Here is a 19,728-nt window from a genome sequence, read left to right as displayed (position 1 = left end):
AGCACGATTACCAGAAAGAAGGCTTGATAGTCGCCTACCAATTTTGATACAGTTCTTATAATTTACCCTCCTTTGAACTGTAACTGAGCTGTAATGCTGTTCATATCTTTAGACAATGGTTATCACTTTAAGTATCATAAAAATATATTTTAATACCGGTTGAACTACCTGTATACCCAAGCAGGGAAGTAGCGTGAGATGAGAGATAGATAAGAATGGAATCAGGTCATAATTCATTATGAATTAACTACGATAGTTGGGAGGAAGGGATTATTAGTAATGTGAACTTCCCCCGGAAATCATTGTGCTGAATTCCAGGTCTATTCATTACAATAGACTAACTGATCTGTCTTTTTATTCTTACCTATCATTCCTTACTGATGCTTCGCCAATGTGTTCCGTTAGCGGAGGCGGAGTTATTATTTCATTATCATCCATTAAAAAAAAAACCACGAGAATTTTCAGAAAAACCGCGCGAAGGTTGATCTAATAGGATCGCTAGCAAAAGGGTCTAGCCATTCCCATTATCCCGCCCCTAATCTCTCAGAATATGTCAACAATCCAAGTGGGGGATTTACTAACAGACTATGTAGGCTAGAGCCTACATAGTCTGTTTTCTTGTAAAAAAAATTAATTAATATAATTGTGAACTAGAGTACTTAATTGTAGAGATTGGTAGAGGCTGCAAAGGTGTGAATCCGCCACTAAATAAGCCTCATAATGTTTATATTCTTATTTAGCCTTTTGTTCACTACTTCGTGCGCGTGAATTTCAGTAGCAGGAGTCTTATTATACGAGGTTTGTCCGGAAAGTACGTATAAAAGTTTTTTAAAAATTTTATTTTACAATTATTCAGGTAAATCAATTTTATCCCCTTCAAAGTACTCCCCCTGTGACATAATGCACTTGTGCCAACGCCGTTTCCACTGTGAGAAGGCTCCTTGAAAGTCCTCTGGTTGTAGGTTTCTCAGCTGCCCCGTCGTAGCTTTTTTTATCTCATTTATGTCCCCCAAATGCCGCCCCCGAAGTACCAATTTGGTTTTTGGGAACAAGAAGAAGTCACACGGGGCCAAATCCGGCGAATAACCGTAATGGAATTTTTACTCAAAAACTCACGGACAACAAGAGAGGTGTGGGCAGGGGCATTGTCGTGGTGAAGAATCCAACGCCCCTCTCGCGCCAATTCTGGACGAACTCGTGCCACACGAGCTTTGAGGCGTCTGAGCACATCGACGTAGAATTTTCCATCAACTGTCTGGCCTGGAGGGACGAATTCTTGATGGACAATCCCCCGAACATCGAAAAAAACAATCAACATTGTCTCGGCCCTCTCTGAATCTTTTTAGCCACTTGTGGACGGTTGGTTCCTTCACAGCATCATCCCCATAAACTGTTCTGAGATCGGCAAAAATTTCACGGCCATTCTTGCCGAGTTTCGAGAGAAACTTGATTACGACGCGCTGCTCTTCAACGGAAGCGGGCTCCATGCCGACGGGGTTTCGTTAAGAGGTAACTTCACAGATGGCGTGACAAGCCAGTTCGCACCGCACGGCGGTCAGACCAGAACTGAAGCATTGTTAGGGACATAAGGAAGGGGTATGGCCTCCCCACATTCCAGAACACTTTTATACGAACTTTCCGGACAGACCTCGTACACATTAGCTAGTTGAAGTAGTAGTAGGTAATACAGGTGATAGAGTGACATCTAAATTTCATTTTGAATATTCTGAATGTAGGTATTGAAATATAAATACCTATGGTAAAGTAATTGAAAACCTGGTGGATAATAGATGGACAGAAAACCTAATAAAATAAGTACTTAAGTAAGTCCATACACATTTAGTTATCTTTTTAAGTACGGAAGTATAAAATACGTGTAGGTATCTATGTATAATTTCGAACCTACAGTTTACATTATAAATAATGGAAACGCCACTCTTACAACACAGTCAAATCCCAGGCATTGACAAAGCAGTTCGTTGCATATTACGGAGTCAGAGCTCTTACTGGCTGGCTGATTTAAGATTTGAAACAATGGCGATACGTGTAGTTCTTCTTTTGAGTTTACTTGTCTATGCACAATGCAAAAGTAAGTTTGTTTAGTTGTTCGTTTTTGTGCCGTTTGGTAATTTGTCCGTTCAATTTAGTGTCTTCGATATAGATGAAAGTACTACGACCAATTTTCTAGTTCATTAAAACAAGAGGACATATAACCCCATACAAACATAGGGATGAAATATAACCAAGGTTGCAAGCCATTCTTACCAGTATATTTATTGTTAACTTTTTTCAGGTTTCTTATATTTTTTTTATGTTTATTACCGTTAAACTACGTTACTTATAAACCGATTTAGACTTTTTTTACCTGAAAGGATATACTTTCGATCAATACCATGGAAATTTCATTAAAATCGGTTCAGTAGTTTAGTTTGCCAATTTTAGGGAGCAATATCTGCTTGTTTACTAAACTTGACCAAGATCGAATATGTATCTATGCATTTATTAAAAAAAAAAACTTGCTTATATACTTATGCACAGAAGAGGTGTAAAAAGAAATTATTATTAGTTTTAGAGTTAACATGCGATCATGTTCGCGAGTTCGTCGATGGGCACAATTCGCGCAGACTGGCACTAGCAAAAGGTGAGGTACCAGCACAACCCGCTGCTTCTACAATGAACCTCATGGTATGTGTAAAGTATTAAATACTGACTTATTAAAACTGTTACAGATTTTTGTAAATTGCAGATAAGTAAAATTCACTGATATTTGCTTAAAATAATATATGTCTTTAATCAATATTGAGCATTAGTTCATGCTTGTACCAAAACAGTACATAGGCTCTAATTGTTTTACATAGATCTGTACATAATTTGAGATTTCATTCATATTTTTTATGTAACTTAAAATGGTAAACAAGCGGACTATTTACGAAAGAGATAATCGTAGCTTACAAATATTTTTCTACAGAAACAAACCAAAGTGACCACACCCTACCTGATGGTAAGCAGGTAATATGGTTCATTTAAATGCCACCCCGCTTAAATGCAGCAGAATTATAGGTCGGAGGAAACACCATACAGTAAACAATACCATAGAGTTTACAGAATACATTGTGACGCCCATAGTTTGCTATTCCTGAGAATCCTCTGTAATCTGTAATTTCAATGTTATATTCCGTCCTTCAATTTACGTAACATAACCATCCTAATCACCGCTAACTCAATATCATGCCGATACAGGTATAAATCATATCTATTATAAAAATAATTATCAAAATCGGTTTAAAATGAGGAAAGAAGTAGCACAAAATATACAAACCAATTGAGAACATGCTCTATCTAGAATATTTTTCTAGATGAACGAAAATAATATTTACTAGTAACAAAAACGTGATGTTTTACTATGGGGAAAACTTTGTAAATTGTGTGTTGTAAATAAACACGTCAATCTAAATTGGATAACAATTTTATCTACTGAACTATTTACACAAATATACATATATAGATATAAATATAGTAGGTATATATTTACATAAGGTTATTACACAATTTTGTAAATAACTAATATAATGTGTAAGTTATACAATATGTTCAGTGGTACCTACTATACACATATTTTTTTAATAGATATCAAAACTTTACTAATATATAAAAACATAGAAATATAATTCTGTGCCTCTAGTGAGAAAGGGTTCAATTCAAAATGGTCACTTTTCAGGAGAGCAAAAAACTATTTAAAATTTTTAAAAATGATTTGAGAGATTTTTGCTAATTTATTATATAAATGATTGCATTTATAGAAATAGTTTTAAATTATTTATTATTATGAAAATTTAAAACCTATAGTTTTAAAAATAATTCTATTATACCTAATCAACGGATAAAAATATTAAAATTATGATGCGAAAATAGTTTTAAGTTGAATTAAAACTATTTTATTCATATTGAAGAAAAACAATGTTGTGTATTTTACCCTATAAAAAATAATCGCTATTAAATGGTGTAAAAGGGTATTTTCATTTTATAAAAAAATTTTTGTAAAATATTTAGTTTTATTTCTAATTATGACTTTTATACCAAAATATTTTGTTAATTGTATTTTACATGTTTGTTATCTCTATTATTTTTAAAGATATTTAATTCTTATACCATTCGAAAAAAAAAATTATATTTATAAAATATTAAAAATTATAACAGAGTTAAAAATTTCTCATAGAGGCACAGAATTTTTTGCAATAAAAAATTAATCAATTTTCTTTAGCGAGCAAAATATTTAATAATTTTTATTTATGATTTGAGAGATTTTGCAATTTATTATATAAATACAGATTGATACAGAAATAGTATTTAAATTATTTATTATTCCAATAATTTATGAAGTGATTGAAAAATTTTCATGCTTTCAATGAAGCGGTAACTCAACGGATAAATTATAATGGAGAATATTTCGATATGGTGTATAACAAATTCATTTAATTTATTCATATCCCGCAAAATTTTCATCCCTTATTAACTATTGGAATATTTTGATATTATAAAAAAAATTCATTTGGTAAATTTTTAACTCTGCTTTTGTAAATCTTGTTGTTTTGTTCATTTTTACATTGCTTTGTTAAAATTATAAATTTTTAAATGTGTTTAATAGTTTTCTTTTGAAAAATTATATTTATAAAATATTAAAAATTATCACAGTATAAAAATTACTAATAAGTAATTTTTATACTGTGATATTATAATAGATTATTTAAATATTGTAAAGATTTATTATTTAATATTTAGTCTCTTCATGGCCGTTTATCCCTCCGTTTATTCCAGACAAAAAATATATTACAAAAAAATAATTATATATATAAATATCTTATCTTGTTTTATTCTTAACTCAAAATAAATTATAATTGGAATTAATCATAAATACGTTATAACAAAGTTATTTAATTTATCAGGTGTGGGATGATGAGCTAGCAGCAAAAGCGACCAAATGGGCATCTCAAAACTCATTTGCTCATAATTCAGATAAAAAAATCGGTATTTATTTTACACTTATGTTTATTTTATGTTAATATATAAAAAAAAAAATATATTTATATATTTTAATTAAAAAATAGATGTTGGCACTTTTCAAACCCAATAACACAATTTAAAAATTAGTTAAGCCATTTAGGATATTGGAAACATATACACCGATATAAATTGCAATAGATCCTTGTTTGGTTACAGAAGATATCTAAGCAAACATATAAATTTTGTTCTCGATTCCCATTTAGATATGTCTACGTCATCTGCCAAAAAACTTACAAAAAATAAAATAAAGACATTCTACAGCATACATTTTTTGGTCATGATACAACATTTAAAAGTATATAGTACAGCACACACGTGTTTTGTAGGAACTAGTAATATATAGCAATATTTATATATTTTATTGTTAATGAGCAAGTAAAAAGCAAGTCAGTTAGCCCATCTTAACGAATTCTACTAGAATTATCCACGATGGTTTCCAAGGGGAACCATGCGTGAAGGTCGACTTGACAGAGTATATTGCTAGTAATGGGGCTATTTGACCCCATTACTAACAATCCCTTTCCACCCTGCCTGCGCTATTAGTATACTCTGGTGGGTTAGATGATCACACCAGTGTTAGATGATCGGCAGGGCTATAGCTAGATCCATGTTTAAGGTAGGGCAAAAGAACTTATTGGTATGGAGAAGCTATAATTAAGTGACTTCGAAAAACCGAATCTGTCTAAATTTCTTTCTTCTTTAATAGAGTCATTCATTTTTAGGTAGGGCATTGCCCCCCTCCCCCTCCCACCCCCAGGCTACAGCCAGGACGATCGGTGATTATGAAGGCAAATTAGAATTAATCATTATGGTTTCCAGGGTGAACTATGTATAGGTCGACCTGATCGACTATATAATAGCAATAGATCTGTTAGGCCTCATTATTAACAATACTTTTCTTCTCAACCGAAACAAATAAAACTATTTACTTTCGTTGGTCATAGACCTCTGTAGTGAATCAGTACGGTGAGAATGCCGATACAAAATGCAGGTTGCATATAAAACTAAGAAAGTATATCCAATTCGTGCGTAGAAAATACTTACTGTTAATATTTTTAGGGTTCCTTATATAGTCGATTAAATATCGATCAAAAAAATAATATAAATAATGCCACCAAGGGACTTCGCGTATAATATAATTCAAATTCGATTTTATTCCATCACAGGCCCTATCTACGGTACCTCTGAAAATTTGATGTCTCCACCCTAGCAAGATGAAAAAATATGATTGGAGATTCTGACATTGACGGCAAGGTCCTGCTGATCTATTAAAAGTACCAACGTCAAATTTGATGCTATCTTGACTGTTGCATGCTCCTCTGGCGCCCTCCCGGTTTCTCGATACCTTCCATGTGCCTCAGTGCCTCTGCGTATCGACTCCAACCGTGCTTTCTCTCCCTAAAGTCGATGCTGTATCCGTGACCCAATAGGCTATCTTAAAAAATTATTTTAGCAAAAATAATGTTATATTGTACAAATGTACCTATTTATTATATTTTAATGTAAACTACCGGTCTAACTTACGCGCCCGCTTTCATATCCGCTCAAGACTAAGGTCCCGAATTGTTCAGAAACTATCGTCGAATTTTCTCGACTAAATACCAATAGCTTTTACATTAAAATATACTGTATACTTACGAAACTTTTAACAATAAAATACCTATCTATTTTTAGCGTTCCTTTATTTCCTATGTCATATCATGCAAATAAAAGTACTTACTCATTCACAATGGACATAAATAAAATTGTTGTGTGTGTATTGATTAAATTATTAAATTCTTTTGCGTTCTGAGTAGAATATAAAAATAAGTAAGTAGGTAGGTAATGTATTTTACTACCTATCTGTTTTATCATACTTAACTCTTAACTATAGGTTTTTTTTTGGTTTTTTTGTTTTTTTAATTTTTTTTTTTTTGGGGGGATTGTTAGTAATGGATTCAAATAGCCCTATTAGTAGCAATATACCCTGTCAGGTCGACCTCTACGTGGTTCCCCCTGGAAACCATCGTGACTAATTCTAGTTTAATTCGTCAGGATGGGCTAACTGACCTACTTTCATCTTCATCTGTCATCCCTCACTGGTACCCCGCCAGTGTATACCAATAGCGCAAACAGGGTTACCATACCATTATCACCCATTAATAAAAAAAAACTTAACTATAGGTATGTATGTTATTTACTTTCATAATATGTGTAATCGACAACATCTGAGATAGGTAGGTACAAATAGAATTTAAAATATATTTAAACTAAAAAAAAACTATGTGGATTTTTTATAGGCAAATACTTCAATAATTTTGTAAAAGAATTGTATTTACTGTTTTAAATAATTACTTACTACCTATTTATTTATTTCTTTGTTACAGGTTCTGGTAGATTCACAACCGGCGAGAATATCTTTATGTTCTCTACTACCAGTCACGCTGTTAAGTTGAATGTAGAGAGCGTCCTGAACGGTTGGTTCAATGAATACGAACACTATACCTATGGACGGTTATTGAAAGACAAAAAGCCTGATAAAGTCCAAACGGGTCACTATACACAGGTTCGCGTAATTCATATTAATGAATAATATGAATGAATAATGGTGTAAAATAATAAATTATTAAAACGTTTTAATAATTTATTAATATGTTTTAATAATTTATTATTTTCCACCTTTAAAGAAAAGCAACTCATTAAAATATTTGCTGTACCTTTACAGGGTTCATGTTGAAGATATACCTTCAAAGCTTAAAGTCTACATTTGCATGTTGTAAGCAAATGCAGGGGGGAATGAATTGTTACTAATTGGGTCTAAAGACCCCGTTGTTAGTAATATACTCTATCAGGTTGACCTCTACAGGGTTTCTTCTGGAAACCATCGCGTTTAATTCTTGTGGAATTTGTCACGATGGACTAATTAACCTGTAGCTTTTATCCTTACTTATCATCGCTCACTGGTGTCTCGATAAAACTGATAGTGGAGGCGGGATTACCATTTCACTCTCAACAATTAAAAAAGACAACATGATAATGCGATAAATGACTGAATTTAGTTGAATTGTTTAACATGGGAGTAAAATCAATCGATTGCAAAAGAATTATGAAAATCGATTCAGTGACAGGATTATCTAATTGAGTGATTTTGAAAAGAGGAAAATCAACAGCATTTGCCGATTTCGGAGATTCTTTTCAGTTCAAAAAGATTTACATACAATTCCGGGCTGATTTTATATGATATTATCAAGAGTGAAAGCTCAGATATATTTTTTGCTTTTTGAGAATAATTTTAACAACGTTAATGTTGGAAAAAAACTTTTGTTCAACTTCATCAACTAGAGAATATGTTTCGTAAGAATATTAAAAAGTCTTCCTAATGCGCCGGTCCATATTGGACTGCTAGAAAATGACAGGAGATTTTAATCGCTTTTGAAATAGAGTTTTAGGTTACTTAAACGAGGTTAATTTACAATAAAAAGAAAAAAATAATAATAAAAAATACTCATACTCTCTCAGATGGTTTGGTCCAACTCCACTTACCTCGGCTGCGGAGTTTCACTGTTCTCTAAATCAGGATGGATGAGTTACATCGTTGTTTGCAATTATGGACCAGCGTAAGTCACAGAAAAATTTTGCACTTCGCACTGTCTAGAATTTTTTCTCACTGCGTACTTATATGGATCTAAGCTAGGTAGGATAAATCCTTAGATTATATAGATGGAGTATCAAGCCTAAAAAACAGGTCAGCTAATTTGAATTAGCTGACCCGTTTTTTATCAATGTTCTAGATACTTACGCATAAAATGTATCTGGACGTATTATTAAATAAATAAAATGAGTGTTTATGCATTAAATAGATGCAGAAATTATAACACAAAATAAATATAAAAGTTATAAAAGAATAATAACTGTTTATCACACAAAATTGTATGAGAAAGATGACTCGTTTTTCTCGAAACTTTTTTAAACCAGTCTGTTTAAAAGCATTTTTAAAAATAAGTTTTAATAATGTAAACTGTCATCCTAGGATTTACGAAGATATTGAATTTTACTATTCAGGCGTTTCTTTTTATACCCATTAAGAGAATTGAAAAAAGATATATAGAGCCGCTATCACAAGATGGTGGCCATTCAAAATAAGTTAAATAAAATCTTGTACAAAACTAAAAAAATATGATATTTTCAGGTCAGCATTTTACATTAACAGCTTGTGTATTCAATTTGATTTATTTGAGTTACATGTACTAAGTTAGATAGGTTAGGCTACTTAGTAAGATTGTTTAGACACTAATTTTGTATATGTATAAATAGGTCCAATTTGTTTTAAAAAGAAAAATGAAAAAATATGACAAACTAAAAGCTACGAAGGCATTAAGTACACAGTATTAAACACATGTAGAGTAGTTCTAAGCAGTGTACTATCTATATTAATAGTAACTATTTCTGTTTGTAATAACTATGATAATTTTCTAATTTAACTATGTCCAAGGCTTCTGTTTGATTTTTTTTTTATATTTTCTTCAACTTACAGGGGTAATATAATTGGTAGTGTTCCATACAAAAGTGGAAAGCCAAGCAGTTCTCTCAAGTGCGCGATGAAGGACTGCAGTTCGGTTTATGGTGATAAGTGTTCATTCAAAAACTGAATAATGTAAATCTTTCATTCTCTTTGAACTTCAAAAGCAAATAATGACGATTTCATTTAATTTTATTGGATAGTTTTAAATAAATAACTAAAATAGGTACTTATAGCCCTTATCAACCTATTAAATTGATTAAGGATTATATTTGAACAAAGTTGATTTGTATTAATTTATATAGTTAATTTTGTACATAGGTAAAATTATACATTACGGAATTGTATTTTAATATAATATGGGTTATACCCAAAAACAATACGAGTATACTTAAGTACTTGCATAGTATTGTTAATTTCCATAATTTCATAATATGTAAATTACTTAAATAAAAGTTTATTTCAAAACAATGACCTTTTTTTGATCGTTTTAGTATGAGATAAATTTAGATTGGATATCAAGATCACGTTGTTCCGTTCCTCTACGAAGGAAAGGGAGGAGGGAGAAATATTTGTTTTTTTACATAGGCGTATATATGTGGTAAGAAATTTTATGTTTTCAAAATCTGTTGCCTTTAGTATTTGCCACCCGTAGGTCTATTGATAAGACCTATTAGTACTTAAATCCAGCCCTGAAACCTACTATTTTATTATAGTTACTGACTGGTGTAATTTCCTTCTATTTTATTAACAAAACTAAACTTTATTGCGACGTGCTGAAGAAGGGCCAAATTAAAAGTACCCGTAACCGGCGAGCGTGTATGAAAAGATTGATGAATGTGGGAAAAGCGAAAGAGGTTTGTTTGAATCTAAGCATTTGGCGTTCCATTGTTTCTGCCTACCCTAATGGGAGACAGGCGTGACAGATATGTATGTATGTATGTAACTAAACTTTATGTGTTTATTTAAATCTTCGACTAATACCCTGGTTATATAAAACGACGTTAACAAATTAAAATAATCCAAGCATCATAGGCTCCCCCAGCCCTATTGAATTCATTTACCTATACTCGCTGAAATTTGGGTATTTCAAGTGTTTACAATTGTAAACATTGAAATGTAAATAAATAATAATAAATTTTCAATAAAATAAAAATCATGTTCAGTAAATATTATTGTACCTATATATAGTTCCTACAAAGATATTTCATAAATATTTTTCAAGAGCGAGAGTCAACTTTGAAAAACAATTCCGTAGTATCTGTAGGCAGATCTATCTATATAATTATAATCAGTAGAAGAATTGTTGATAATCTGTAGATCCTGCCTATTAAAATTATACTTAAACCTTAGACTTACACATATTTGTTTTTAAATGGATGATAATGGCTAGCAGTATACGTTGGCGGGTACCAGTGAGGGATGATAGGTGAGGATGAAAAGGCAGGTCAGTTACCTCAGCGTGATGAGTTCACTTGGAATTGAACATGATGGTTTCCAGGAGGAACCACGAGAAGGTCGACTTGACAGAGTATATTGCTAGTAATGTGACTTAGTAGTCATCCGCATTACTAACAAGTCCTTCTCCCCGACTTACAGATATTATTAAGAAACAAACTACATAGAATATATAGAACATGAAATGAATGAGAATTAACATTTATACTCGTATCAATTTTGATTAGATACTTCAATTAATATTATCAAATATTAAGGACAGAGTTGATTTGGGTAAAATGGACTAAGTAATATAAATACGAAAAACTCTTTTGTCAACATTATATAGCTACATCCCCTTACTAAGTAGCCACAAACTAAGTAGAACTCGTACTTTTTTCTATAAACGAAGTACTTTTTTATATTATTATACAATTAATTGCATTATTTACAGTAGGTACACAAATAACAATAGACATAAATAGACATATACAAAAAAAGAGAAAATTTAATTTAATTACATAATGGTAAGCCCACCTGCGCTATCGCTATGTATTGACAAGGTATGAGAAGAATGAAATCAGGTTGGTTACTCCATAATTCTAATGCCACCTGGAATTAACCATAAAGGTTTCCACGGAGGACCGGATCGAAGCCGGATTGGGTACAATCCTCATGTTACGCAGGCGGAGTTACCATTCCATTTTCGTTTCATTAAAAAAGTCCTTTGCCTACCCTATAAAAATTACAGTCGAGAATACATTTTTTGTATAAATATAAGTAGTGTACATTTTACCTAAATTATTTTTGTTACCTCACTGATTACAATATCAATAGGCAGATAAAATACTGATATAGATTAATTGTTATATTGATACACAATAATTATCTATCACTTGAATATTAATCCATAAGTTAACATTTATTTGATTATAGGACTCATATCATACGTTAGCATTATAATAATGGTAAGTTATTTTATTATAAATATATTACTATGAGCTAATAACTCATCTAAATTTACTAAGTAAGAACTGAATAAAAGTTTAAAAATCTTACAGGAATGGGTAATAAGTCATTATCACGCGTTTCTATGTAACCAAAACTAAGACTAATAAAAGAAAAACTTTTTTTTCAGATATTTTCCTTTTTGTTTGTGCTACTTGTACCTTTAGTATGGTCATTGGAAATCCTCCCAACTCTAAGGGTCGACCTCCAGCCACCTGAAGAGTACAATAGATTGACTTCAAGAAATGTGTCCACCTCCTGGATTACTATGCCTATAGATCACTTTGATCCACAGAATACGGATACTTTTCAAATGGTATGAAATCTTTTCAAATGGCCAAATACTTACATAGACTGCTATTATAAAATATAAAAGTTAATACAGAAATTTGGATGTTTGTTTGGACGTTTTATATTCAAATCATTATTAAATTCATTATCCAGGGTCGAAAGGTGGAGGAGTACTGGCTCTGTAAAAATGCGTATAACTATGTACTCTTAGATACGTCTTTGCTCTTAGCTGAAAGCTCCATGTCTTATACTGGCGTGGGTACTAGACAATTCTGGAGTGGGCATGGCCCACCCGGTCCCTTCCTTTTTAAACACGCCTATGACTCAAACACACTTAAATGACTGAACGAATTTGAATGAAATTTAGAGCAGCTTTAGTGAAATCATTCAATGAAAAAGTAACCAGGTAGTGAATATCATTACATATCTATATATTTATATTTTGAAGCAAAAACTCAAGGTAATTCAATAATCGATTTTAGCGCTTCATGTACAATGAAGATCTATTTGGTGGGCCTGGGTATCCAGTCTTCATTTTGGTTGGTGGAGAGTGGACTATAGCGGAAGGATGGCTTCGAGGAGGAAATATGTATCTTATGGCCGAAGAAAATAGAGGTTATCAAATATATACAGAGCATAGATATTATGGGCAAACGTTGCCCTATGAGTAAGTAATTATCTGTCTTATTTTCAAGCCAAGTATTTTAAACAATAATCATATAGAACTGAATGTACTTTATGTTCACATACTCGTATCTACAATCTACTATATTAAGGTAGGTATTATATTATTGTAGCTTGGCTTATATGCTTGTGGTTTTCCGAGTCTTTTTTTATTGAATCTTTCTTATTATGATTTGACACTTGGTAATTTATTACATAATTGCTAATTGACAACTAGAAACATTGTTAAAATATCAAAATCATAATCATATTCAAAATACATAATTTTTACAATATTAAAAAATATTAATGCGGACGGGAGTCCCATGAACAGCAGCTCAACTGGTAATAGCGAAATTGTTTGTTATGATGGACGCCTATGATGAAATGGATTATGATGAATTTTGGTATAGAGAGAGACGTGACCCCGGAGAAGTTAGTTTTATATATACTTTTTTTGCGAAATGCTTATAATGGGTGAGTTTTTACATAAAACTTTTTATTGCGTCGTCCGATTTGAATCATACTTCGCAGAATTATTGTTCATAACTTATAATTAAAGTATATATAATTTTTTTTTTCAAACTACTTCGCAAAGGGTGTGGGTTTCTTTCTAATTATTTTACCTCTACCTTTATCAACAACCAGAGTTGTTGAACAAAATTCATATTATCGTGAGATTTATCTTATCCATATAATTGCCAATTAAAAATTGATTTACGAGTAGTAATTTAACCCGTTCCTATTTATTAGGGAAACAATGATCGTCCAATTCTTTGCTATAAGTGGTGCACGATAGATACAGAAATCATTCAGAGATTAGATTAGAGATTAATAAGTTTTCAACTACGAATACTATATTGTTTGGATACCTGTTAAAAATATGTATTGGCTTAGCTATACATTCTATGACCTACTATCATTATAAATACTGCCTTTTAAATTCTAAGATTCTTCGTCTTTTTATTTTGTTGACGTATTATTCTAAAATTACAATATAAGTACAGTAATCATCATCATATCAGTCTTTAACTGTCCACTGCCTAACATAAGCCTCCTCCTGGGGGGGGGGGGAGAGATTTACTAGTAGTTGCCACGCTTGACATGCAGATTGGCAACCACTGTTAGGCTTTGGAGATGTTTTAAGAGGGAGGCTGCTGCCTATTCCTCGCCCTCCCTTAGTCGCTTCTATATATTATACCCACGGTAAAGGAAGGGGTGACCTATTCTATGCCGGGACCACATGGTAATGAATAAAACTTTTCGAAAAATGAGTTATATCTATTTGTTTTTCATTCTTATAAAAACGGATGGAAAGGAGAGTGTGTAACTTTATATAAAATTGCTGTGTTCGATTCAAATATGCGCTACTGTCTATTGGTTTCAGAAATTTCACAGCAGAAAATCTCCGTTTCCTCAATGTAGATCAAGCATTAGCAGACCTTGCATTCTTTATCAACGATTTAAAGAAGCAGCCAAGATTTGCCGAGAGTAAAATAATTTTATATGGCGGTTCATACGCTGGAAACATGGTGTTATGGTTCAAACAGCGATACCCTCATTTAGCTCTTGGTGTTGTAGCATCAAGTGCACCCATTGCGGCTCGATTGGACTTTACAGGTGATTAATAAAAATTTATTGCGGGAAATAGTACCTAATATAATAAAATTTACTTACCTACCTACTAAATAATAAAAAGTATCAATAATGTATTTAATATTACAAGAATGTATTTTAGTGATACCTTTTGCCTATGACTTCGTTTGGTAACCGGGATTTTGATATTTTGATAGCCTTCTTTATCCTAAAACGTAAGTATATACTAAATTTTATGGCGATTAGTAGAGCTGTTAAGATGCCAACAAATAACAAACACTCTTTCACATTTATAATAATAGCAAGAGTGAACGAATGAATGAATGATTTTTTTCTTAATTACCATGTAGATACCTATAAATTTTAGGGTACTTGGAAGTAGTTCACGACGCACTTTTGTCTGAAGGCGGAGATGAATGTATATCAATACTAAGACAAGGAATATCAGATACAGCTGCAGCATTACAGACTGAGGATGGTAGGCACACCATACAAACAACATACAGGTACGGTTTAATATTAAGAACTTACCGAGTTAAGTACTGTGTATATTTAACTATAAAAGCATTTATACAAAAAACCGAATTAGTAAAAAAGTAAAAAAAAAAACGCGTGTCACAACGTTCGTTCACTTTAATCTCCGAATCCTTTTTAAATGTATATTGTTAACTCTAACATGAGAAATAGGATAGTTTTTATCCCGATAAAGTAAAAATGGTCCCGGTAGATGGTGACAGGAGACAAAATAATATTAGCCGAATCAGATATTTTATTTTATTCATTTAGGATTCAATGTAAATTTGAAAAAATAATCTTGTAACTGTTTTCGTTGTTGATATACTTAGGTTTTGCAACGAATCAGTGTTCGACTTCGATAATCCTTTTGATTTGGGATATTTCTCTGGCGCAATAACTTGGCGTTTTTCTGGGCAAGTGCAGACTGCATCCCCTGGTACCCTCCGTAACCTCTGCAATAATTTCATCAATAATGTTTATGGTAAGTACTTATAAATTTGCTGTACATACATACGTACAATCAACTAGTCCCCATTGCAGTAAGATACTCAACATTACAAGACACTATACATTTGTCCAATAGTAGTACAAATAAAAAATCTATTGTCGTCTCATAAAAAAATAAAATATGTATTATACTTAGATAAAATTCTAACGGGACGACAAAGATAAAAATGTATGAAGCATATAGTTGATGTGTCCACCCGACTTTTCAGCCCAGAATCCGAGCGAAACTTCGCAGACATATCTGACAGTACAAACCTTTATTAGGTCGATCTCCCGTGATTCTATTTGAAAATATTGTGGTTGATTTCTCAGTTGTTATGATAGGCTTGGCGACCTGTATCCATTCTCCCCTATTACTACTTACTGGTACTTCACCAGCATAGACTATACTAGACTATACTAGATATTACGTATGCGGTAATACCATTTCATTTATCATTTATTGAAAAAAAAAATCTACAGTCTGTTTCAGTAGAACTTAATAAAAATGTAAACAAATATTTGATCCAACCATAAGACACTATACATTTGTCCAATAGTAGTACAAATAAAAAATCAATTAATTAATCGAATGTTTTGATGTGTCGCTAATTTTGAGTGTTTCTGTGATGATTTCAACTGAACTTAGTTCCCTTTTCGTTACATTTTGTTAAAACTTAATTAGTACTTAATTTTTTGTTGTAGGAACAACCCCGATGGAGCAAATTGCCGGCTACTTAGTGGGGCAAAGCTGTTTAAATGTAAATTTTAATATTTTGCTAAACGCATATTCTCAAAATAATAACAGTAAGTTATAAGTACTTATAATATTTATCTTAATTCGAGACAGTTTTCAGTGAATATTTGTATGAGAATGTGAATCTTAGTTTTCTTTTTTATACCTATTTTCTACATTATTATAATGTTCCATTTATTATTTTTCAAATAAAACGCTACCAAAATCTTGCACTTGCATCGGCATAAAAATATATTAAATTATCATTAATTTAAAGTAAACAATATTAAATGGTGTGTTGTAGATCGAGCTTGGTACTTTCAGACCTGTACAGAATACGCATATTTTCAAACCGCGCCGAGATCCGGTACTATATTTGATCCACTAATTTGGGTAGACGTGCCATTTTATTCTGAAGTATGCAAGAGAATTTTTGATATAAGGTGAGAGAACGGGTGTCGTTTAAACTCGCATCTCTCATCAATACTACCTGCATATGATTAATTTTACTCATCTTCATCTTTTTTATATACCTAATTTATTTTTGGCGTCTGATCTGATTTCGTATCGCGTTTCTCCAGAAAATTATCTACACATTTTTTATTGGGAGAGAAGATTGTTAGTTATGGAGATGAAGTTAATTCATCACGATGGCCTAACTGACTTGACTTCGTCCTCACCTATCATCTCTTACTGGTGTTCCGCCAGCTGGGTTTTCTATTGTCCATTCTATTGTCGTCTCATAAAAAAATAAATAAAACATATATTATATTTACATAAAATTGTAACGGGAAGATGTCTATACAAAGATAAAAATGTATGAAGCATATAGTTGATGTGTCCACCCGAATTTTCAGCCCAGAATCCGAGCGAAACTTCGCAGACATATCTGACAGTACAAACCTTTATTAAGTGTCTAGGCGTCCCTGGAAAATAATCTTATATATGCCAATAGTTTTAATTCCAAAATCCACGTGTATGAAGTTGCGAGTAAAAGCTAGTCTTACATAAATTATTTTAACGAATAAATCTGATTGCACAAGAAATTAAGAACAAGTTAAGATTGATTTTTTTTTTAAGGTATGATGAGTCGTTTACTGCTGACGCAATTGATCGTGTAAATTTAATTTTTGGTGGAACAGAACCCAATGTCAATAATACTATAAACATACATGGAAACATAGATCCCTGGCATGTGCTCGGAGTTTATGACAGAGATATAAAAGCATCTTCGCCTACTTACACGATACCGAGGTAATAATGATTAAGTTATTAACCTAAGTTATTTACCTAACTGCACTGCATCGTAGATAAAAACTCATTAGATATATTTATGCTATTATATCATTTATCTCCATGACAAGTCCTCTAAGGAATTAACAGAGATAACCGAGTACAAATGACCTCTTTATGTGAAATTTTCATAGTCTATGTGTGGTATCGTAATTTAAAAGGACCAATTTCAATACGTTTTTTTTTATGCAACTTAGAATGGCAAACAAGCTAACAGCGTAAAAGTAGTTACCGTCGCCTCTAGATATAAGCACTACCATGAACATAACGGAGTATACTGTTTCGCCAATGATACCCCTATGCGTTGGCATTCCTGAGGACTCTGTGTTATTACTCTGTACGCTGTAAATTCACTGCCATATCCTATTCTTCAAATCGAAACAAAGCCATGTAAACAATTGCTTCACGGTTGAAATACGAATGGGACAGATATGCCCAAACCAACGACTTGTACAAAGCCTCTCTGATATTATTTGAACGCTCATTTCTTTGTTGCTAATGAGTAGCCGTAGTTCAATACATATTGGGTTTAGTGTTTAAAAACTAGTACCTATCGTGTTATAGCCACTATGGCATTAAAAATCCGAGGTCGCGGAAAATCTTTGCTTAATAAACCAATATTAAATTCAAACTAGGTATGATTTTAGTTTACCACAGCACCAAACTAAACAGAGCTTGTATTATATTGAATTCTAAAGTTTATTACTATATCACTTAATGGAAATGTACTTGCAGTGGTAACTGATTTTAAACATCTCGGACACATAATTGCAAGTACGTTGAAAGATAGAATTGGTAGTTAAAAATAATATGTAGGCACGTAGGTTTACTAGGTGCACAAAACAAGTAAAAACAACCATGTTTAAAGCTTGTTACCAGGTGTTCTACATGAGTAGCTTGTGGGTCAACTATAATAAAAAAAATTACAATGCTCTTCGAGTCCAATATAATATTGCCTTAGTAGCACTGTTAGGGCTACCCGGTCGCAGTAGTGCGCCACAAGTTTGCGCGAGAGCTTACTGATGATTTTGATGCAATATGGCGTAAACGAATTGTTTCACTATTAGGCAGAGTACACATTAGTGCAGTGTCCTGGATACAACTGCCGGTAATAAAGATTGTTCCATTCTAAAATATTGAGTAGGACAAGTTGTCTTGATCGCTTATTTACTAACATAGATTAAGTGGGGGGGAAAGAGATTGTTAGCAATGGAGTTTGACAGCCCCATTGCTATCAATATGCCCTATTAGGTCGACCTCCACGTGGTTCCCCCTGGAAACCACCGTGAACAATTCTTGTTAAATTCGTCCTGTTGAGCTAACTGACCTCCTTCATTCTCACCTATCATCCTTCACTGTTGCCCCGCCGGTGTATATCGATAGCGCGGGCGGGGTAACCATTCCATTATCATCCATTAAAAAAAACATAGATTAAGTAAATAACAAAATGTTGTATGTTGTATGCATATTATTATTATTATTATTACAGGGCATCCCATTGCTTCGATATGCAAAACTGGTTAATCACTGATACAATTGAAATGACGCAAACTAAGAATACAGCACGAAGGATAGTGTCCAGTTGGTTATCTGACAATTAATATCAAAATTTACTTACAAGATGTGATCTCCTGTTTTCGTCGATATGTTTTGCAAATAGTACAATTTTTTTAGTGTTTTACGTAAAATAATCGTAGCTTTTTTTCAAGTTTATACCAACAAGCAATTAACTGTTGTTTGCGGAACTAAATCTATTTTTTGATAAATAGAATTACTAAAATAAAGTTTACTGACAAAACTGTAATATGACAATACCTGTACATGAGAGATACTTGGAAAAAATAAATATAAGGAAGCTTAACAAGTGCAATAGAAACCAAAACCATAATTTTTAGAAATGTGTCTGTATTTGTATGTTTATTCCAAGATAACACAGTAACTAGAAATTGCTAGTGATTTCATTCGTTTTTCTTTCTGTACACACAAAAAATAAACTAAACCAAACTATATCTAAGATTAAAAACAACAGCACTACTGTGCTGTCATTTAAAGATAATTATGTTTTCGTCTGGCGGTCCCCATTTTTAAGGTTGGCATCCAAGATGTTTACTCTGGACAATAGAAATTTAATGAATTTAGTGTT

The 19,728-nt window shown here is 32.3% G+C and overlaps 2 protein-coding genes and 1 long non-coding RNA gene across 3 annotated transcripts; 2 read left to right on the top strand and 1 right to left on the bottom strand.

Annotated features, from left to right (window-relative positions):
• The first annotated feature begins 1,929 nt into the window (after positions 1 to 1,929).
• Positions 1,930 to 10,018, top strand: LOC113515428 (venom allergen 5.02-like). Its single transcript, XM_052893386.1, has 6 exons — positions 1,930 to 2,089; positions 2,567 to 2,685; positions 4,944 to 5,025; positions 7,428 to 7,606; positions 8,560 to 8,657; positions 9,575 to 10,018. The coding sequence occupies exons 1-6, from the start codon at positions 2,035 to 2,037 to the stop codon at positions 9,687 to 9,689; spliced, it is 648 nt and encodes a 215-aa protein (XP_052749346.1). The 5' UTR covers positions 1,930 to 2,034; the 3' UTR covers positions 9,690 to 10,018.
• Positions 10,019 to 11,880: 1,862 nt separating this feature from the next.
• On the top strand, positions 11,881 to 19,389 carry LOC113515537 (putative serine protease K12H4.7). The gene is made up of 10 exons (XM_026899784.3): positions 11,881 to 11,964; positions 12,135 to 12,320; positions 12,778 to 12,962; positions 14,346 to 14,578; positions 14,922 to 15,060; positions 15,400 to 15,551; positions 16,262 to 16,363; positions 16,597 to 16,735; positions 17,373 to 17,546; positions 19,075 to 19,389. The coding sequence occupies exons 1-10, from the start codon at positions 11,962 to 11,964 to the stop codon at positions 19,184 to 19,186; spliced, it is 1,425 nt and encodes a 474-aa protein (XP_026755585.2). The 5' UTR covers positions 11,881 to 11,961; the 3' UTR covers positions 19,187 to 19,389.
• Positions 15,304 to 16,267, bottom strand: LOC128200296 (uncharacterized). The gene is made up of 2 exons (XR_008252661.1): positions 15,833 to 16,267; positions 15,304 to 15,522 (listed from the first exon to the last, which is right to left on the bottom strand). It is a non-coding gene; the product is annotated as an uncharacterized LOC128200296 (long non-coding RNA).
• Positions 19,390 to 19,728: the final 339 nt, after the last annotated feature.

The sequence above is a fragment of the Galleria mellonella genome, unplaced genomic scaffold (assembly GCF_026898425.1).
Source record: "Galleria mellonella isolate WM207_F2 unplaced genomic scaffold, CSIRO_AGI_GalMel_v1 utg173, whole genome shotgun sequence".
Taxonomy (NCBI): domain Eukaryota; kingdom Metazoa; phylum Arthropoda; class Insecta; order Lepidoptera; family Pyralidae; genus Galleria; species Galleria mellonella.
This window is presented reverse-complemented; position numbering and strand designations above follow the sequence as displayed.